At 36.2% G+C, this 23,345-nt stretch overlaps 1 protein-coding gene across 1 annotated transcript in view; it reads left to right on the top strand.

Moving 5' to 3' along the window:
* CTNND2 (catenin delta 2) overlaps positions 1–23,345 on the top strand; it is a gene marked incomplete at its 5' end in the record, with an annotated part of 448,616 nt that overhangs the window by 55,891 nt on the left and 369,380 nt on the right. The window contains one exon of the mRNA XM_083360640.1: positions 12,008–12,120. Coding sequence (XP_083216766.1) covers positions 12,008–12,120 — 113 coding nt within the window. The remainder of the gene's footprint in view (positions 1–12,007; positions 12,121–23,345) is intronic.

The following is a 23,345-nucleotide window of genomic DNA, read 5'->3' as shown; positions in this document are numbered from 1 at the left end:
TCTTCTCTTTCTTCATCTCTTAAAGAAGCTAACCGTGAAGAGGCTAACAGTTTTAAAACATGTCAGGGGAGATAAAAGAAATTAATGAGTCAATGAATAGTTGTATTTCAAGTATGTATTGATATATTTACAGCTCAAACCTATGTAGTAAAAAAGCAGAAACTTCCAATCAGGTAAAAGCAAACAGCTTCTGAAAGGATTATAGTAACTTTAAAGAAAGCTAATCAGATGTTGTGTATTTAGAAGCAACTTACAATTGTTAGGATTGTTGAAATTAAAGAATAGGGACAGCCTTTTCACATTTGACAATGTGTTACATGTTCAATTAAAATTTAAGAGAAGAATATGTTGTGAAAATAGTATTTTAGAAAATTGATTATTAGTATTTTAGAATATTGGTATTTGCTTAGAGAGATATGTTATTGAAGTGTTAATATCTCTGGACTAAAGTCAGAGATAATCTTTGTTATAAAAAATTTATTTGTTGTATTTCTATTGCTTTTAATTTGTTTTGCTGTTCCCTTTTCCATTTTATGTTAATTTGTATTTTAATGTTTGACTTTGATATTTTATAAAGATACTATTAAAAGGGAAATATCAAGTCTATATATAAATATCAAGTCAACTATAGAGTGGAAGGAATGCAAATTAGAAGGCATAGAAGTCTATGATTTTATAATATTATAATTAATAGTAATACATCATTATCAAATATATTTATCAGTGTTGTTGTTTTTTAAAAAATTACATTAAATATTGTACAATAAATGTACAATAAAAAGTAGCATAGAGGGTGCTACTTTTAAGATCAAAATCTTTTGATAGCATTTTAATAATATCTACATGAATTTTCCAGTGCAACCTAATATTCTGATTAATTCTATGACTAAAAAAAGGTAAAAGTTCCCCCGCACATGCGTGCTAGTCGTTTCCAGCTCTAGGGGCCAGTGTTCATCTCCATTTCAAAGCCGAAGAGCCCGCGCTTGTCCAAGGACACCTCCGTGGTCATGTGGCCGACATGACTAGACACCAAAGGCTCACAGAACGCTATTACCTTCCCACCGTAGTGGTCCCTATTTTTCTACTTGCATTTTTACGTGCTTTCAAACTGCTAGGTTGGCAGAAGCTGGGATGAGTAACAGGTATATATGACTAGCTGAATATAAAAGGAGAACGGGAAACGGGAGTTCAGTAGTATATAAGCCCTACTTAGGCATTTCTTAAACACATGCTCTGTACTGCTTTATTAGGGTCCTGGATCATGCAGGAAGTATATTCCCATTCCAGCAAATGCAAATGCAAAAAAACCTCTCCTTCATATTGCTCAGCTGAACACATAAAGCTCAGGAATAGTAGAGGTGAGCTATATGCATGCCCTATTATTTCAAGCCCTTACATATCCTGGTAAATGCTTGAAAATGGTAAATGGTAAAGTGCATTCATTAAGTGTAATAAATCTGAGGTTTGGTTCTTAGAACTTCTGAGTAAGACAAGAAGAGCTGCAGAGAGTCAGTGAACATATTCACGTATCATATATTTGAAGTAAAAAAAATCCATCAAAACTGCAGCAATGTTAAAAAAAGCCTTGAAATATGGGGATGGCATTTTTTTTTTACTATTTTGCCCTTTTTTTTCTTGTTGATTAGGACAAAAGTGGAAAATTAAGAATGGGGGAAGAGTTTCAGAGTTGTCTTTTTCAGATGACTAGGGAGGGGAAAACCAGGCTAGTATTGATACAATTATGGAGTTGCTTTTGTTCGTTTCTGCTATGAGGAAAAGGAATTCAGTATTAAAATTCTCCTACATAAAAATAAACTAGTTCTGGGAAAGTATGGAGGCTGGTTATCATTATATAACTGGATTTTAATACCTGAACATTCTGAAAGGAAGCTTTTCATTAATACTAGAGGGAACATGGACTGGGGACTTTATTTTAGTGTTTTAGGTTTGGTTTGAGTTCTGGTTTTTCCATTTTCTTTTTCCTGAGCAGTTTTTTCTTGGGTCCTAGCCCTACGTTTGCACACCCATTCCTGGTAGCTTGAATGCTGTAGCATCTGCTATTTCGATTTCATGGATTTCAGGACCTCTTGTAATAGAAAGCAAGAATACTGTGCTGTTTGGAATAATTGCATTTTTATTAGACTTCAAAAGAGCTTTCAACACTTTTATAGTTACATATGGATGGGAGGAGAGAGAATAAGTATTGTGGCTGTTCTTCTGTGCTTGGGAATGCAGGAGCAGATTGACTTTATTTAAAGAGATGTGTTTGTGTGTTTAAAGAAAGTATTGCAGTTCCAAATAAAAGGGGAGGGAGATGAAGAAAGGGAGGGGCAATCATTTGTTGCCTAATTTATTTATTTTTTAAAGCTTTTTATTAGTTCTTTTTCCTTTACATACATATGTTAATTTTTCAACCAGCGTGCAGTCTGGGTTCAAAAACACTTAATACATAGTCAAATCCTAATCTTTGGTTCTTTCCTCTAGCCATTTGTAGAATGACTCCCAGCTTTGGTAGTATTCTGTTTCTTCTTTATCTTTCAATCTCATATTTAATCTGTCCATCTCTGCGCATTCCAATATTTTTTTAATTACTTCTTCCTCTGGTGGTATTCCTTCATTTTTCCAGTATTGCACGAAAGTTATTCTTGCTGTTGTAATATGTAGAACCAAACATAAAATTTGCTTATTAATCTTTTCTGGTATTATACCTAATAAAAAAAAAATCAGGATTAAATACTACTAAGTATTGTGGCTGTTCTTCTGTGCTTGGGAATGCAGGAGCAGATTGACTTTATTTAAAGAGATGTGTTTGTGTGTTTAAAGAAAGTATTGCAATTCCAAACAAAAGGGTGGGGAGAGGAAGAAAGGGAGGTGCAATCATTTGTTGCTTAATTTAGATGACAGTCCTGATTATAGGAACAATGGTTTGTTTAAAACATATCCTAATAACTGTTTCTCACAATCTTTGATCCTCTTTTGTTTGTTTGTTTTTCCCAAGAAAGTAGGCTGGAGATTTATTTTGTTTATTCTGGCTTTCTTCGTCCACCCTTATTCTAATCACTTCATTTCTAAACAGCTTCTTGTTGAGTATCTATTTTCTGTAAAAAGATTATTTTCTCACTTCATTTTGCATTTTAATTTTCTTCTGGTTTTGAAAAACTGCTACACACCTAGAGCTGTTCTTCTTGCTGATACCAATTTTGTTATATACAGTTGTCTTCATTTTATTTAATGCAAATTGGTCAACTAATAAATTCAGTTTTAAAGAACTTGACATCTTGTGTTTGTTTTTATCCACATGTGATTTCTCTTCAACACAGCCCTTATAATCTGAAATTGCCTGGAAATTTTCCTCCCAAATGAGAACAAACCAGATGCTAATAGTTTAAAGCATATTGCTTTTCTCATAAGCCAAAATGACTCAGGCTGACTTACCTGTGCTCAGATACAACTTTCCCTGCCCATTAGGTAATACCATGGCTCCAAACAATTGAAGAGGGAAATGGGGCATGGTAATTTTAATAATTATCAAATAAAATGGAAGTACCAGTTCAGGGAAAGGAGGTCAGCTAATTTCTCAGAAGAGCTAGCAGAGCAAATTTGCTTTCTCTTCCTCTGCTCTAGATAAGTACATTGTGTGCTATCAGTTGATCAGAAAATATAGATGGTAAGTTGAATACAGGTGAACAAATACAGAAATCTAAATGTTAAATTAATGAATTAGGCAAGAATAGAAGTAATAGAAAAAATATAAAAGAAATATATTACAAATTACTTTCCTGATCTTTCCATTTTTGATTTTATAATAATTTTTTTAGTTAGCATTTTGTGTTTGTGTGAATGGGTGTGTGTGTGTATTTCAGTATTTTATTAAAATCAAGTAATGTTTTGGGGGATTGTGACACCTCCTCTTCTGACTACTTGGAAATTATTGTTCATATACTTTTTCAGTGGCAATGAGCTGTGAAGTGGGAGAGGTGAGGCGGTAGCTTTGTTCTCTGCTCCAGTAACCAGCCTTCTAGCCAATCCAATAGCTTTGCTTTCTGCAGCACAGAGATAAAAATAGAGCAAGGGGGGGGGAATAAAAGTGCTGCTGTGAATGGCTGTACAGATGAAATGCAAAAGAAAGAAAAATCTTAGAAAAGAGCTTCTTTTTAAGTTTGCAAAAATTGCCATGAATGTTCTTAGGCTTCTGTCTTTTTGAAGGAACCTGTTGCCAGTTTGTATCAAATTTCATCATATTATATTCCATTCAATAAAGAAATACCACATTTTCCTGCAAAACAGCTGTTGTTTAAATCTGCTTATGTAGATATTTTTTTTTAAAAAAATGTTCTATAATTAAAAGAAGTGTACAGCTTCCTTGTGTTCAAGACGGAGGTCTCTAAAGGAGAGGTATTCAAACTGACCTGAAGCAGAACACAGTTCTCCAGGTTGACAAAGGAGTGAGAGAAGGCTGTATACTTTCCCTGTATTTATTTAATCTGTATCCTCAACATACACTTAGGGGCCCAAAGGTGCTTTCAAAAGGCAAGTGGATTTTCTTGTTTTGCCTGAAGACATTTCACTTCTCATCCAAAAAATTTCTTCAGTTCTGACTGAATGACGGAGAATGGAAGGATTTATATTCCTTGCAGTTATCTAGTCACTAGCATTCTTTCTGAGAGTTGTTGAGGCAACTGGAAGTTTGTCTATGTATGCCCTTAGGGTCACTGGTGATTAGTTCAGTTGACCCTGAGGGCACAGAAAAATCATTGGCCTCAACAACTCTCACAAAGAGTGCTAATGACTAGGAGGAAGAAGGAGCATTATGTATGTTGACTGTCTTGAGTTATTTGTAAAAAATAATAAAGGTAAGATAAAAATTCAATAAATGAAAGAATAGAAGTTGCAACATTCATGTTATGTGTAAAATGTGATATTGTGGTGTAATGCCATTGCAGCTAAAAAAAGAGAGGCTTAGGGATTTTTGGGGTGCTATAGTATATACAAATAGTAGGACATACATTTTAGATTAACAATTAGCAAATCTTTTAGATTAAAGTTTAGCAGTGTAATTTCACAGTTTCCCAAGAAGCATTCTCTATTTAAAAATCACAATTGAAAATGTGGATTTAAAAACTAAATAGCTGAAAAAATCAGCATAGAAGTTTGGGCAATACCATCATCAAGATCCCAAGAGATTTTGACAAATATTGCCAATATTCTTGATTCCAAAGGTTCTTAATTGTTGACCTTTGATTTATGCTTGAATGATATGAATGGTACCCCTACGCACAAGTATTCACTTAAGTAGATCTTGTGCTTCAAATGTTTTGAGTGGTTTTTCATACCTCTGGCAAGAAATCTTGTGCCATTTTATTTTATATTTTTTGTGAAAATGCTTGCTTGAAGGAATGCATTCACCAAAATGAGTTTCAATGTGGAGAAAAGCAAAGTCTTACACTTAGGCAGGAAAAACCAAAGGTACAAATATAGATTGAGCGAGACCTGGCTTGGAGGCAGTAGCTATGAGAAGGACCTTGGAGTCTTGGTGGACAATCCCTTAACTATGTGCCAGCAGTATGCAGCAGCAACCAAAAATGCTAATACAAACAGAGGCATAGAATCAAGATCACGTGAAGTACTAGTACCACTTTATAAAGCCTAAGTAAGACCACACCTCAAATACTGCAGCCAATTTTGGTCCAAAATGTATGAAGAACGGCTGCGGAACTTGGGTTTGGCCAGTCTAAAGAAAAGAAGAAATAGGGGAGACATGATAGCAGTATTCCAGTATCTGAGGGGCTGCCACAAAGAAGAGGGGGTCAGGTTGTTCACCAGAGCACCAGAGGGAAGGATGAGAAACAATGGTTGGAGGCTAATCAAAGAGAGAAGCAACCTGAAATTAAGGAGAAACTTCCTCATGGTGAGGACAATCAACCAGTGGAACAGCTTACCCCCAGAAATCTTGGGCGCTCCATCGCGGGAAGTTTTAAAAAAGACTAGACAACCACCTGTCTGAGATGCTATAGGTCCTCCTGCTTGAGCAGGGGGCTGGACTAGAAAACCTCCAAAGTCCTTTCCAGCTCTATTCTATTCTAAAAACAGGCAAATATATGCCACCTGCTTTTTGATTATTTGGAGCAAAGATGCTGGCACAACTTCTTTATGGCGTTCTTTTTTTTCTTTTTCTTTTTTGCAATTGTGCTACTTTCTGAGAATTAATCACTGTTGGTAAAATTAGCACCCTCAGTACCACTATAAAAGAACTAGATTATATTTTTTTTTAAAAAAAGGCAAATAGCAAATATGGAATTGCCAAATTGATTTAAGTAGGACTTCGAATCTGTTTCACTAATAATTACAGATTTGCAGTAGCATACTTTATGCAGCTTTAAGTCCTACCTAAAACATAGAGCAGAAGAAGTATATTTTATGAAGCTATAAGTCCTAAAACATACCAGAGAATGACCTTTCAGCTGGTATAGAAGAAAGATACAAAAAGATCCCATAGCTGGAATATCTACGACTTTCAACAATGGATGTTTTCAGTCTACTAAAAGCATACTTGTCCATTGCTCATTCTACAGGGGTTTTGAAAGTACACTCTTATCTCTGCGTTACTTTCAGTGGTGTCAAGTTGCACAGCTTAATCTTATGTTCTCTTATTACTTTTGAACTGTAATCCCATCATAACAAATAAGGTAGCCGTGTTTTGGACTGCAGCGTATAAAATTTGCCCAGAACTGATAGATAGTAAATGCTGCAACGTCAGAGGAGAACTATACTGTGTGTTTAGCACCAGTTGATAATTAATAATAATAATACCTTTAACACCATCAAACAACTTCTGCTTATGGATAAAAATGCAAGCTCTAATCTAAACATCTGGCTGACGTGTGAACCAACCATAATAATAAATTATGAAATAAATATACTATCAGACTTTCAACAACAATGGGTGGCTCACAACAGTCAAATAAATTATAATAAAATCAACAAAATGTAAAGCTAAAAGATGGCAAGCACCACAAATCCGATGGAATAAAGCAAGAAGTCTCATGCAAAGGCATGAGTAAAGAGCAAATCTTCACAGTTCTTCTAAGCCAAGGGTCTCCAACCCCTGGCCCACAGCCCAGTGCCAGGCTGCTTGCCCATTTGGAACTGGGCTATGGAAGTGGTGGGCAAACATGCACAAAGCTGGGTTTGTGAAAGCAGTGCAAGGACACAAAACCTTCCCCTCTCACCCCTGCTGCCATCGCTACCATCTCCACTGGTCAACTGAGCCAGAAAGGTTGGGAAACACTGTTCTAAACAACAGCAGATTGCGGGGGGGGGCATCCACATCTCTTCCAGAGGGCAAGCACTGTCACAGAGAAGGCACACTTTCAGGGTCCCAACAGTGACATTGTTCTTTCAAGACAGGAGGCACAATTTCCTTCAGAGAGGCTGCCACAATGGCCCAGACCCAACCGTGGGTCACCTCTCTGGCTGCTTTTACTAAATAGGAGTGGTCTAGATCAGACATGTCAAACTGACAACGTCGCGCAATGTATTGGGACGTTTTTGCCATTGTCAGCAATGGGGTGGGCACAGATTCCGGATGACACGTCTGGCCCTTGGGCCAGCAGTTTGACACCCCTGCTCTAGATCCAATAAACAGGTGGCAAGCTGACATCAAAGAAATCCTGGCCTTTTTCTCAGACATATTTTTAGTTTTAAACCTTTTTGGTTAGTTTTTAATTGTATTTCATTTTATATATTAACAGTCATGCTGCACTGTTTTATGCTATGCTATATTGTGCATAGCTACAGTATTAACATTATAATTTAAACACTCAGATTTTAGTGGTTTAGTATGTTATACTGCATGACAATAATTCAATTTTTAGTTATTTTGTAATTATAAACTATACTGGAATGATTGTAAATGTTTACAGTTCTAACGTAAAGATAATTTAATTTATACAATAATTTTGCTATGGGAATTATTCCATTCTGGATGACAGCCAAATTAATCTGAATCTTTGCATAAATGTAAATGAAAATAAGTGCTGCCTAAACAAATGTGTGGGTTTTGTACTGTTCATATGGAGCTGCAAAAATATGGTTATGATATTTTAGTTCAGAGGTACACAACTTTGGGGACAAAGGCTATGCCCAATTTTCATAGGCTGTATTGGAGATAATGTATGGGATTAGAACAAAAAGACTAAAGCATGTCTGAAATTAAATTTGATTTATGACTACATTTAATGAATGAAGATTAATATGATTTTTGCCGATGAAGTTTTCCTCTGTTGTAGACACTAAATATTATAATCTAATGGCAACTTTGGGAGGACTTTGGAAGCTCTGCCTAAGATTAAGGGAAAGTCTATGATGCTTTGAGCTGTAAATTATGTTCCTCCATATCTTAGCACTGTTCTAATTTCTGCTTTAGCCTTTGGAAGTAAAAATGTGCTTGATATTTATGGGAGCTGTAAATCAATGCAACCATAAGGCACCCAAGAAGGATAAGCTAATATGTTTCATGGTATATAGATCATATATGAAATAAATATCTCCTTTTAGCAATGATCCGTGCAGTTCAGATATTTGTACTCCTTTTCTATTTTCAAATGCAAATAAAAGGCTTATTTTATTCATTACTATCTAGCAGCACATACTGTAAGAAAGGTTCTGCATTAGTAACATGCTTCATTATTGCTTTGCACAGTGCTGTGCCCCTCCATGTCTTAGTCATCCAGGTCATGGTTGTCCCAAAGGTGCCTTTTTTCAAATAACAACTGGACCTTCTTGATTTTTCTTGAACACGTTTTGCTTGTCTTCCAAGAAGCATCTTCAGTTCTAGCTAACTGGTGGAACTGGCTGAAAAGAGTATAAATCTTTCCTTCTCCACCAGTTGCAGATAGTCCTTGACTTACAATCATTCATATAGTGACTGTTTGAAGTTACAATGGCATTGAAAAAAAGTAATTTACGACCATTGTTCACACTTAGGACGGTTGCAGCATCCCCATGGTCACATGATCAAAATTTGGATGCTTGACATCCGGTTCATATTTATGCCATTTGCAATGTTCCAGTGTCATGTGATCAGCTTCTGTGACCTTGTGACAAGCAAAGTCAAGTGCACAAGCCGTGTACCACAATAGAGCTACTAAACTGGCAGTACTACTCTGCATTAACAATCAGATCAGCAATTTTCTTGTACTATAAGGGAACAACTAGCTATTGATTCTTTCTCCCTCCACTAAATGTTCTGATCTCACGCTGTTGCTTTCTGCTTCAGATCTAGACTTCTCTTCCTAATATAAGTAGCTTTTTTCTGTGATTCTCATCCATTATTTCTTCTTTGGTTTTATTCATGCACATACACCATTGGCCCCTTGTTCTTTACCCTTTTAGCTCTACTGCTGGTTTTTTTCATATATTGTATCATATGCAGTACTTAGTGTAAATTCTCTTTTGTCTATAGCAATTCAGCTTCCTAATCTTTCTGCTAATTAACCGTCTGCCGAATGCGAGTTCTAGGCTTTCAGATGTCATCAGTTTTGCCAAGTACAGCCTGTTGAACGTTGCTTACTATTCTTTACTGATCTGTGGCCCTGATGGGAAATAATTATTAGAGCTAAAACTGCAAAACAAGGCAACATCATTGATTTAATTTTAAATTAGTGAGCGTTACTAATGGGATTTATCATACTCAAAAGACATAATGGAGATTTCTTCACAAGCTGTTTGTCTGAAATGGATTAGGATCTCCTGCTTAAGCATGGGTTTTCCCTAAAACACGAGTCCCCAACCCCCGGTCCATGGACCGGTACCGGGCTGCAGCATGCCAGCTAACAAGCAAAGCCGCACAAACAAGCAAAGCCCCATCCGTGGAATGCAGGCAACACACACACCTACAAACTCTCCGATCACAAAAAAACATTTTGCCATGGAACCAGTCCCTGGTGCCCAAAAGGTTGGGGACCTCTGGCCTAGAAGATCTCCAAGGTCCCTTCCAACTTTTATTCTGTTATTCTGCTATTCTATTAAAATAAGAGAGAATGAGCCCTTTAACCTTCTAGTTATATGTAAAAGTCCTACATGATACATAAGATGAAACGAGCTGTAGGTCTCAGTTTTATACTGGAACTGATTGAAGTACTTTAACCGAAAAGGTGCTGCCATTTCTTCACCAGATTACCTTAATTCATCTGGAAATTCATGGATGATCTCCACTTTAAATGGATCCATAGAAGTTGCTAAAATAAACTGTATTAGCAGAATTTTAAAACAAAAATAATTAATAAAAAGCCAATGTATACATCAATGAACTGAGCATTTTTATTTCCAAAACACACTTGAAAAATGAGTAATCACTACTAAAATATTTAGTATGTTGTAATATTGTTTCTTTAATTTTTTATTCATTATTAAGTTTATGTGCCTCCCATCTCACTATCAAGTAATATAATATATATATTAAGACATTTATAAATACTAAATTCCATTGTACTGTCGCTCCTAGGCTATTTTTTTGACATCATATTGATATTGCTTTATTATAATATTTATTTTCTTCATTGTGCTGTTGTCTGGTTCCTACAAATCCACTGTAACATTCAGTTGTGCTAAAAGCAAAATATAATTTGCATAAAACTTTCATTATCAAAAGAATTTTAGAAATAAAGTCAATGTAGCATGGCTTGCTGGAACTGAATTAAATTTCATGAGGTTCTTAATGATGAACAAGAGAGAATAAGTAAAAAGAATAGCTAAACTTTCTAACAATTATGACAAAAAGGAAGTTTCTGGGCATTTTTTCATCCATCCAAAACAAAATATTATTTTCAGTTTCTGCAACTGTAACAGTTGTAGGTTATACTAAGAGATCTAATCACATACTGATCGTAATTTTAAATATTTCTGAATTAAGTTTTGTAAACACAAATTATTAACTGTTCTGGATAGCTAGCTATAAACAAATGGTGTATTTTTCCATCCTTATATTGCATGTATGTGTATGTTTGTGTATTATTATATATCGCTTTTTTAGTCAAATATGTTAATACGGATATTTGTATATAAGTGTAAGAGAGTGTGTGGCTGTAGAACATAGCAATATTATAGAATATATTTATTAGAAATGTGATATACTGAATTAATTTCTGGGTTTGTATTAACTGGAAACTAATGGCCTGCTGTGTCTGTAAAAACACGCTAGGGTGAAATGTAGTTGACCAACCTGTGTTAAATAAACTCAGCAAACATAAATTTGCAAAACTAGAATGAGAAAAAGGATAATGAAATGTATTGTAATTCCAGTAGGAATGATACACAAATCATGTGTCAGAATCCATTTATATCACATTTCATAATTGTATAGGTAGAACAACGTGCTATTTCTGGGGATTCTGCCATCTCTCCGAGGGGGTGGGGAGAGGATGGTTACTAAAGCGATTTTCAAACAACAGGGGATGTTTTAACTGGGGGAGGGAGGGGGACAGACAGGTCTGGATTGTATCTTCATTTACAACTGAAAAGGAAAGCAATAACCATAAAACCAAGGAGAGTTCCCTTTCCCATGGAAGGACCTGACACCTAGCAACTGATGAGAGCCTGACCAAATGGATGAGGGGAGGGGCTGAAATGGGAATGTTTTATATAGGATTGAAATGTAACTTTGTTAGATTCCGTCTTGTATTCCCACAATCGATTCCATCCTAGTAAACATTTTCCTTTTGGACTAAACTTGCATCCAAGAGTTCTTATTTCCTAAGATGTGGATTGAGGTGGGTCCTGACATCATGCTTTTTTATCAAAATTTATCCAGCTCTTTTCTGAACAAAAACCATAGCCATTTGGAATATAATAGAAATTGTAACCATAACATCACATTTCAATAGTAAAGATGTACCTAAGAGCAGAAATTGGGGTTGATAGATCTTCTTGGGAAAGCCTTTTAATAAGGTTGATCCCTATTGACTAACATTTCAACAGGCATCATAAGCATCTGTATTTTATCTTGCAGGAGTTACAGTTTGAGAGGCTTACACGAGAACTTGAGGCTGAACGTCAGATTGTAGCCAGCCAGCTGGAGAGATGTAAACTTGGATCTGAGACTGGAAGCATGAACAGCATTAGGTACTTAATCAGAATGATTTTATTATTTTTGCATAATAAATTGAAATTGATAGTTGATTTTATTGACCATCCTCTTGTGATGCATTGCGTATCAGAAACTGTCTAATATAGCAGTAAAGCAAAATTATTTTTAAGTTACATTATATGTGTTACCTGATAATGAATTTGAGCAAAAACTGATAGCAAAAATACACACTGCGAAAACTGGGGAGGTGATGAAATAGCATGACATATAAAACTGCTAAATTTAGCTCCTTTTAAAAAAGAAGAATGGGCAAGAAAACAACGTGAGAAATAAATTCAGTGCTGTAGAATTTGAAAATGCAGAGTGCTGCAGGTCATCTGCTACCATACAAACAATAGTTTTTTGATCATTTTTCAGTTTGGTGATTTTAATCAAATAAATACTTGCCTTAAAATATCTGTAGTTTTAATTGTTCTGGTTTTTTTTCCTGGTATTTTTGCTATAGAATTGTCAACCTTAAAATGAGCATCGTGATTATAATATTGCTACTTGATTTGATTTTTAAAGGTGTAACTTAGCTAGAGAAATATGCATAAAGTAATGAATTTGTGTTGGTTTCTTAGACTGCTTTTTTAATGTATGCACAGTTAGAACCACTTAGTTCAGCTTAGATAACCCATAAAATTTAAACACAAATGGGTCTGGGAGATATCAAGAATGCCTATCACTGCCATTCAATATACATCTCAAAATAGGTAATGGCAAATCTCATCTGGAGTGATGTTAAGAAAACTACATGCATGTGAATCCCAGAAGTATCCAACGAGAGTCTACCCTTGTCTAGCCAAAGATAGAAAAATAGAATGATTGCATGAAATAAATTTGTAAAAACTTTGTAAAAAATAATTTAGAAAGGGGTTTAAATTCCTAGCTGTTGAAATAAACTGATAGAAATTTGAAAGACCTGAAAAATAAAGTGAAATCATTGCTTTTAATAAATGATCAAATATACTGTATGTGTTCATTAAATGTTTTTGATTTAATTAAAACACGGATAAATTTATATTTTTCCAAATCTGCATATCTTATTTCAATATATATCCATATCCTCATTATCTCTAAAATAGATTTGACAAAGCACTCTCCTTGGGGCTGTCTTTAAAAACTATCTGGAAGCTGCAGTTGATGCAAAATGCAGTAGCCCCTCCGTTGCTAGAACAGCATTTTTGCTCTATATGGGTTACTAGTGGGCTTTCAAATACAATGCATAAATGCAGGATTTAACATAAAATACCTACATGTCCAGTACCATCTTTTTCTGGTAGAATCCACCTGCTACACATTCCAAATTAGAATACTGATTATTCCTCCTTGAGGTTTGCAGTCCTAGGGTTCAATGAAACAATTAAAAAGAGTCAGTTTTCATTATGCCCAATATCCTAAATCTGTAACTTATATGTAACTTATATGTATATGTATTTTAAATGAGGCTGGATGCATGTTCACGTGAAAATATGACTGAACAAATTATCACCTGAACAGATTTCATTTTAAAGAATTTAATTCATATGTAAAGTTCAGAATCCAATGTTTCATGGGTTTCACAGTTTACTATTATATTTTTGTTCAACAAACAAAAGATGGGATTTTTAAAGATCTTGTTTAAGAAATGCATGTCGTCTGATTCAAACTTAATACAGTACTGCTGTGTTGAGTTTAATATATACTCAGTCCCCTCCTCCCACACCCTCTCCATCCTTCTCTGGTCTAGTCGTATTTTAATTCAATGATCTGAATCCAGAGAGTGTTACATTGGGATGTCCTGTGCTAGTAGATTTTTGGATCTAAATAGATTGTCTCAAACCATTTCCCACTGATGTTTGTCAGGTCTTTGTTTGCCATGTTTTGAAATGATATCTTTTTTTTTCTTACATGCAGAAGTTCCTAAATGCTACTTTTCAGTAGCAGTGCCTATGTTATGATCTAGGCCCCCCCCCCCATAGAAGCCTAACTTAGCTTTGCAGTTTTAATCTTCTGGAGACTTTTGAAAACTGAATTATTCCATTGTGCTTATAGGACACACTGGGTTCTTTGACTTAGTTTACAATATTCTTCAGCCTATATCCATTGAGTTATGGTGGTGCTGAAAAAAAAATGAACTTAACAGTTGGTCATCGAAGTTGTAGCTGTTGCAATTGGTCCTCAGAGATCTGGCCATCGCAGCATCCCTTTGATAATGTGATCATGATTTGGGCATTCAGGTACTTGGCTTGTGATTATGCCATCACAGTGATGTCGGCAGGGAAAGCTGCAAGTCACCCCAGTAAGTTGCTCCTGTTGCTTTTTCTTCTGAGGAATCTGCTACGGAATACAAGATCCTAGGGATCTCATACTCCATAGCATCACCCCCACACCGTAATGTACATCACCCCCACACCATAATGTACATCTACCATAGTGTCAACCAACCTGCCCAAAGCCTCCATCAGCCCTCCATTCGTCTCCACCAGACCGTCCATGTCTACCGGCATATGTAACATTCACTTAAAAGGAAATAAAACTTTTCAGTCTCACAGCTGCAGGAGGAAGGAGAACTGATTAGAGAAAGACTTGTTCCCCAAATAGTAAACTTTGGCTAACAGGACAATAGCTGTGTTCAGCCATTTTGTTAAATCATATGCTGTTTATCTTGGCTTTATTAAATAAAACGCTGTTGAATAAATTCACAAAGTAAACCACGTTTTACAAACCACATACCCCATCAAAGCTTCAGTATTCGCTAATTTTAGATATCAAGAACTGTGGTGACGTAGTGATTAGAATGCAGTATTGCAGACTAACTCTGCCCACAGAAGCAGGAGTTCTATCCTAACTGGCTCAAGGTTGACTCAGACTTCTGTCCTTCCAAGGTCGGTAAAATGAGGACCCAGTTTACTGGGGGCAATATGCTGACTCTGTAAACTGCTTAGAGAAGGCTGTAAAACACTATGAAGCGATATATAAGTCTTAAGTACTATTGCTATCTTAATAAGCAATAATGTGGTACATTTGAAAGAGGAAAATTCTCATTGTTTAAAGTTATAATCTGAATTTCGAAAGACTTACAAATGTGTCTTATATGAACTGAAAATTATTATTATTATAACATTGAGTCATTGATTACATGGTTATTTCTTTTTATGCATTTGTGATTATTTAATAGACATGCAATAAGGCAAAATGTAACTAAGGTATTTTATAGCAAATAGATCTTTTTAAAAGATTACTGTTCTCAATATATGTATTTGCTTTAGACAGAATATTGCCTCTAACATTCATTGATATTTTCAAATGAATTATTTACAAGAGAGCTAGTTCTTTTTTCTTTTAATGCCAGCACTTTATATTTTACAATGAATAGTAAATAATTAAGAAAAGAAACATATTTCCATTCAACTTATATAAAAGCTCCATGCTATCTTCTTTTATGTGGTACTATGCAAACGTACAATGCTACAAAAGAATGTGCAATAATAGGCAAAATTAATACAGGAAACATCCACTCTAAATTCTGCAGTTTTCATATTATTCATTTTTAAAAATTGCCTTTAATGATTTGATTGAATGGGATTTGAAGTTGTTTATCATAGGAAAGAATGTTGTTTTCCGTTTTCTGCAGTGTGAAAGCAGTGAGAGAAGATGAACCCACCCTTAGTATTTAGGATACTTTCTGGATATATTCCACCACAGCACATATTATACTGGTGGAAAATAACACATCCTTAATCACATATAATAATTTTATAGCCTTTTTCACAGCAGTTAACTGTTCGGACTCAGATTAATTACGTAGTTTCAAGCAGATTCAAACTGCTTCGTTTTACTGCAGACTTAGAATGGATCACAAGAGTATTGGGTTAAGTATCTCCTTTGACTGCTATACTTATTTGACCGCTGAGTAGCTCTTTAGCGCTTCTTTTTAGTTTCCATTAAGGTTCTTGCATTCTTGAATTTGGTAGCATGTGAAATTCACAGTGAGACTGTATCAGGCACTTGGGAGAAGATGGACTCAGTGTCATGTCTTACTCATTTGTATGCTGCTACAACCCTACGCATAAAGAAAATCAGTTACCATGGGATTTGGTATTGGAGACTCTGAATCAGAACAAAGACGCTATAAAGCAATTACGAAGAGCTCTACTGAATGGTTTCAAGAGAGACTTGGTAGTGATTTTCCAGTTGAGGAAGGCTTGGAAATCATGCAGTATATTACTTTGTTACAAAAGTGAAAGTACAGAAAAATCATAATTTAGTCCCTTTAATGTCAAATGGCTTGAAACTTGTATAAAATAAATTTTAAATCCTAAGCAAGAATTTGGATATCAATGCACAAAACATGTTAATTGCGATCAATTAAAAAAACCAAACCATTTGGTTTTGTTTTATAGCAGAGTGACATTTAGCTTGCCAAAACATTAATACTTCGTATAAATAGATCAGGAGGAACTGTGAAGAATGATTTGAAGTATATGTGAGAGACAGCAGGGATAAGACCAAAGGGGAGTCTTTTTGCAGATAGAAGTATGGATGTAGACTTGAAATTCTAGTCGCATTTATCCAAGTGTTTTGTTGTTGTTGTTTTTAACACAAAGAGGATCTGTTCCTTTGAAAATCTTTAGGGCTATGCTGTACAGTTGCTACAGAATTGCTATATAATTTCCTTCAGTTGTTTGTTTAGGAGATGGTAGGAAAACATTGATGGGGCTAATGAAAAATAAAATTACACTGTATTGATTTTATATTATGAGTTATCAAAGTCATTTCTTTTAATTTTAGACAGTCTCTCCCTATGATTTCTGAAATATAAATTACCAAAGGGGGTGTCTTTTGCATCTTTAACTGTACACTTAACAAAGTAAGGGGGATTACTTTCAGCTGCTAATATAAGGAAATTATATTGTTAAGTCTGTAATATTTTTTTCAAATATTATTTTCTTTTGTTTTATAAATAATGTTCTATTCTTTTTTCAGGAACTGAAAGTTCCCAAATTTCACCCTCACAGCAACCCTATTAGATTGATTAGAATGAGAAACAATGAGGGCTGCAAGGCCATCAAATGAAAAATTGGGGACATTTGCTCACCTATCTCGGACAGCAGATTAAGCCACTTCCTTTTCCTCCTTCCCACCCAGTTTAACAGATGCACGTTAAGACAGAGAATTGGTCTGCCCCCCCCCCCGTGTTTTTGAGGGAGTTTCTGTACATGCAGATAACACTTTCACTCTTAGTTTTTCTTCCCGAAAATCATCAAGCAACCATTTCCCTTAAATGACCAAGAGAAAAAAATAAAGCGAGTATTTCTTCCAATGTGGAAAAAAGCCAACTGTGCTTTTTTTTTTTAACAATCCTGTGTTAGCTGAAATAAAATCAGCTGTACCCTGCGATACTACTGATATTGGACAAGCAGAGAGTCTGCAACTGCCTTTAAGCTAGTGCAAAATCCTACTTAAGTTCTTGGAAATTAAAATGATACTGAAGGTGAAGAAGACTTTAGTTTTTAGATTATGAAAAATCATTGGGATAATGAGCATTGTAAAGAGTAGGATAAGTAGTCCCTTCCCTTGATTTATTTTATTTTTTATTTTAATTCCATTTATATCCCGCCCTTCTCCGAAGACTCAGGGCGGCTTACAAGCTTAGCAGTAGCCTTCATTCTATGTATATGCCTGCTTATTAGGGCTTTCACACACACCCCAAGCGGCATTATTACAAAGTCAGCTTAATTGCCCCCAACAATCTGGGTCCTCATTTTACCTACCTCAGAAGGATGGAAGGCTGAGTCAACCTTGAGCCTGGTGGGATGCGAACCTGCACTAATTGCAGGCAGCTGGTGTTACTTAAGGAGGCATTAGCCCACTGCTCCACCAAGGCTCTTGATGACCACAATTGGGCCCAAAATCTTGTTTGTTAAGCAAAGCAGTCATTAAGTAAGATGCCATGTATCTATTTTGCTTCACAACCACAATTGCAGTTCTCCCAATTGTGGTTGTTAAGTGACCATGTGGGTAATTAAGCAAAGGACTGGCAAGAGATCTGGTCCTTATTCCTATTCTCAATACTCCAAAAATGCAACTCATTTGTAATAAATGGAACTGAAGGTAATTCAGTGAACAAAATAAAGTCACCATTATTATTTTACTTTCTTTGACAATAATTTATCCTTGTATGTTAAACATGATGTATGATGGGTGTCATGTCATAATGTATGATTTTGTCATCATAATCATAATAGTAAAGTTGGAACGGACCTTGGAGGTCATCTAGTCCAACCCCCTGCTCAGGCAGCAAACCCTATACCATTTCAGATAAATGGCTGTCCAGTCTCTTCTTAAAAACTTACAGCGTTGGAGCATTCAACAACCTGCCTCCAGAAGCTTTACTATTATGATTATGATTATGATTCACAGCTTCTGGAGGCAGGTTGTTCCACTGGTTAATTGTTCTAACTGTCAGGAAGTTTCTCCTTAGTTCTAGGTTGCTTCTCTCCTTGATCAGTTTCCATCCATTGCTTCTTGTCCTGCTTTTGGGCACTTTGGAGAATAGCTTGACTCCCTCTTCTTTGTGGCAGCCCCTGAGATATTGGAACACTGCTATCATGTCACCCCTCGCCCTTCTATTCATTAAACTACACATACCCAATTCCAGCAACCGTTCCTTATATGCTTTAGTCTCCAGACCTCTAATCATCTTAGTTGCTCTTCTCTGTGCTCTTTCCAGAGTCTCAACATCTTTTTTACATTGTGGTGACCAAAACTGGATGCAGTATTCCAAGTGTGGCCTTACCAAAGCATTGTAAAGTGATATTAATACTTCTCGTGATCTTGATTCTATCCCTCTGTTAATGCAGCCTAGCACTTGTTTGGCTTTTTTGGCAGCTGCAGCACAGTGCTGGCTCATATTTAAGTGATTGTCCGCTAGGACTCCAAGATCCCTCTCACAGTTACTACTATTGAGCAAGGTACCCCCTATACTATACCTGTACATTTGGTTTTTCTTGCCTAAATGTAGAACCTTACTTTTTTCACCATTGAATTTCATTTTGTTAGATAGGCCCAGTGTTGAAGTCTGTCCAGATCCTCCTGTATCTTAAGCCTGTCTTCTGGAGTGTTGGCTATTCCTGCCAGCTTGGATAGTTCCCCATCTATCCCCTCATCCAAATCATTGATGAAGATGTTGAAGAGCACTGGGCCCAGAACAGAGCCCTGGGGCACCCTACTACACACTTCCCTCTATGTAGATGCAGTTCCACTGAGGACGACATGCTGAGTAAGGCCAGTCAGCCAGCTATGAATCCATCTGGTGGTGATGCTGTCTAACCCACATTTTTTATCTTATCAAGTACTAGGTTGTGATCTACTTTATCAAATGCCTTACTGAAGTCCAAGTAAATTATATCCACAGCATTCCTCTGATCCACTAATTTTGTCACTTGGTCAAAAAATGCAATAAGATTTGTCTGGCATGACAAACCCATGTTGGCTTTTAGTAATGGTTTTGTTTTTCTCTAGGTGCTCGCTGGTTCGTTGTTTGATTATCTTTTCCAGACTCTTCCCAGGTATTGAGGTCAGGCTGATTGGCCTGTAATTTACTGGATCCATTTTTTCCCTTTTTTGAAGATGGTAAATACATCAGCTCTTTTCCAGTCCTCTGGTAGTTCCCCAGTGCTCCAGGATCTTTGAAAAATATAGTTCAGTGTTTCTGAGATCACATCTGCCAGTTCCTTGAGAACCTTGGTGTATCATCCATCTGGTCCTGGTGATTTGAACTTGTCTAGGGTAGACAGGTGCTCACTTACCATTTTCTTGCCTATCTTTAATTGCGTTTCTATTCTGTTTTTTATGACACTATTTTTGATAGGTTGGTCTGTTTTTCCCTTTGTGTAAAGACAGATGCAAAAAATGAGTTAAATAGTTCTGCTTTCTCCCTGTTGCTTGTCACTTTCTTGCCACTTTCTCCCTCTAATGGACCAATCATTTCCTTCACTTTTTTCTTGTTTTTTACAGGTTGAAAGAAGCTTTTTTTTGTTATTTTTGACTTTGGTCGCAAGCCTTAGTTCATTTTGAGCCTTAGCTTTCCTCACTTCGTCTTTGCAGGGTCGGGCTGTTTGCTGATATTCTGCCTTAGTTATGTGCCCCTCTTTCCACTTTCTATATTTCACAAGTTAAAGACACAAATAAATCCCTATAAAGGATACCTAGAATAATAGAGGAAGGGGGTGAAAATTAGCGTAAATCTTTTTTGTGCAGAACCTCTGGCAATACTTTGTTGACTTTGTAAATAATGGTTTACTTTGTAAACCATTATTGTAAAACCAATAATGGTTAATATTAACAATCAAGACTGATGACATAATAATATCTGTTCTGCTATTGCATCTTAAAGTTTTGGTTGAATAAGAAAGGAGATGTGCTTGAAATACTTCCCTCTGTGTGTGTATTGTGTATGTGTGTGTGTAAAATACACAAATGCATATATGTAAACATCCATATTTACAGAATTTGCTAGAGAAAAAAGATGTTACCATCAATGCTTCCATGTAAGACTATCTATGGATAAGCCAGCCCTCAATTTTTTAACCAAAGTACTGTGAAAAATATGTCACCAGCTGATAAGCTGACCCTCAAAATGTTTGTAGGCTTCAATTTTCATAATTGGTTTATTCAGGGTTAGCCACAGATTATCCATCTTCCATACTACTTTAGTTAAAAATTTGTGAGTCAGCTTATCTGTGGATGGAGATATATATATATATATATATATATATATATATATATATATATATATATATATATATATATATATATATATATGAGATATATGATTACTTTAAAAAATACTTTTTATCGACTATATTTGTGGATATACCCAACCACAGATAGCTAAACCAATTTTAGATGCATTTTGGCATCTAATACACTTGGCTTATTCATGAGTATATATAGCAGACATGTCAAACACAAGGCCCGGGGGCCAGATCTGGCCCGCGAAGTGGTTTCATGTGGCCCGCGATGCCATCCTGGAAAAAGTGAGGGAGCGGCCCCCACTGCCTTGGCCCTGGTCCAGAGACCCTCCTTCTGCCAGAGACCCTCAGATCTGTCCCACTCCTGCCCAGGCCCCCATAGGCACCCTTGATGCGAACGATGTAGAACTGGCCACGCCCACCCAGTAGGCCGCGCCCACCCTGGCCATACCCACCCGGCCCCCTGAGGGCAACCGCAATGCTGATGCAGCCCTCAATGAAATTGAGTTTGACACCCCTGATATATAGTATCCTACTTTGTATTTAATTACCCTGTATGTTGTAGATGACTCCTGTTTTTTTCTACTGGGTCTTTTGGTTTAGTTAAAATATTTAGAGGGGGCGGCTTTAGTTAGTTTGTGTGCTATGGGGATGCCCTATGTTTGGACTAGCTAGAATGTTGATTATTTCTGAGATGTTGTTGATGTATGGTGGTGTTATCCTTTTCATAGCTCATGTTATTAGTTATGCTATAGTGGATTGAGTGGTGACACACTTTTTGATGAAGTTGTATGGATATCTATTTTGTTGGAAGAATTATAGGCAGTCTGTTTCATTTTTCTGGTGCTCTTGGTTGCTGCAATGTATTTGTATTCATCTGAATGTTCTTACACAGCTCCTCTTGTGAAGATTGGGTTGTTACTGTGATAATGGAACACTTAGTTACTGTGGATTGTTTTTCAATGGACTTGTGTTTATGATCTGCTGATGAGGATATCCAGGAAGGGTAGTATGTTATTGTTTTCTTCTTTCCTTGTGAATTTTATTCCTTCAAAGATGTTGATTATCTTGGCTGTCTTCTCTGATTGTTCCGTTTTTATCATGACAAGGTTTTTGTCTACATACCAGACATGAGGTAAATGTAAACAGTCTTTTAAATTATCACTTCCCCAGTAGTAGCTTTCTTCCTCTGGTTAATATCCAGAGATTAGTGCTTCACAATCTTGGTAAAATTGAAATTAGATATTTTAATTTACTTCACCTAAATATTGCTAGAATGATTAAATTAGCCCTTTTAAGTTGGCTTTTTTATGGATGAAGTAGTTAAATATACAGTCACAGTTAATCTGCATTCTAAAAAAAATTGTATCTGGTCTGTTCATATCTATTTAACTATTCATCAGGTTTTGGCTCAACTTGATTAATAGGAAGTAAAATATGAAACAGTACCTGGAAATTAATTGCTACAGGATTTGACAAGTATAAGTGAGCAAATTAATTCACGAAATCCTCCAGGAAAATAATTATTGCAAGCTACTGGTGAAAACAATTGAAATATTGGAAGAAGTCATAGAATATCTGCACATAACAGTATACAGTTGCATCACATTAATAGTAGTTTTGTGTTTTCCCAATGCAGCTCACCTCTTCCAGGTCTGCTGCTGCCAGTCATCTAACGGAAATGACTGCATAGATCAGGGGTCAGCAACCTGAAGCAGTGAAAGAGCCACTCGGAACCGGTTCCCTCACAAAAGGAAAAACTGGGAGCCGCAAAAAAATGTGTGCGCATGCGCGTACACGCGCGCATGCGCAGAACAGGGTTTGACTGAAGAGTGGAGCCAAGGCAAGATATGCATCTACCCTGCATATTTGAATTGAGTGGTTGAACTTTTTTAGTCCCACTTTTTTTTTTTTTTGGACTGCACATGGCAGAGGACTGGGAGCCGCAGGAGACGGCTGAAAGAGCCACATGCAGCTCCGGAGCCACGGGTTGCAGACCTGTGGCATAGATGCTGCGGTAGTCGTAATGTACAGAGCTTTCAGGAGTTTTCTTGTAATTTCGACTGGTTGCTAAGAGACTGGTTGTAAGTCAAGGTCTACGTCTATTTGTTCTTTTTCTCCTTATTAAAAATTAATTTTTCATTGAAAATTTACTGTACTACAAAAAGCTCTATTCTAAAATGTATATTTCTGTGACCTTATCACATATCTTGCAAGAAATATGCTAGGTTTTCTTTCCCTTTCATTTTTTTTTCAAATCTTTACTAAGCAAGATGAGTTGCTTAATATTCACCCAAAAAAGATTTGTTAGTTAATATAAAAAGACAGGTAGCTGTTTTGCTATTGATGTTTAGTGTGATCACATCAGTACTGAACTACAGCAGTAAGATACAGGTAGTCCTCAATTTACAACAGTTCATTTAGTGACCATTCAGAGTTACAGCGGCACTGAAAAAAGTGGCCTATGACCATTTTTTCAT

Source organism: Vipera ursinii, assembly GCF_947247035.1.
Source record: "Vipera ursinii genome assembly, chromosome: 3".
NCBI classification, from domain to species: domain Eukaryota; kingdom Metazoa; phylum Chordata; class Lepidosauria; order Squamata; family Viperidae; genus Vipera; species Vipera ursinii.
Note: the sequence above shows the minus strand (reverse complement) of the source record. Positions and strands in the feature narration are given on the sequence as shown.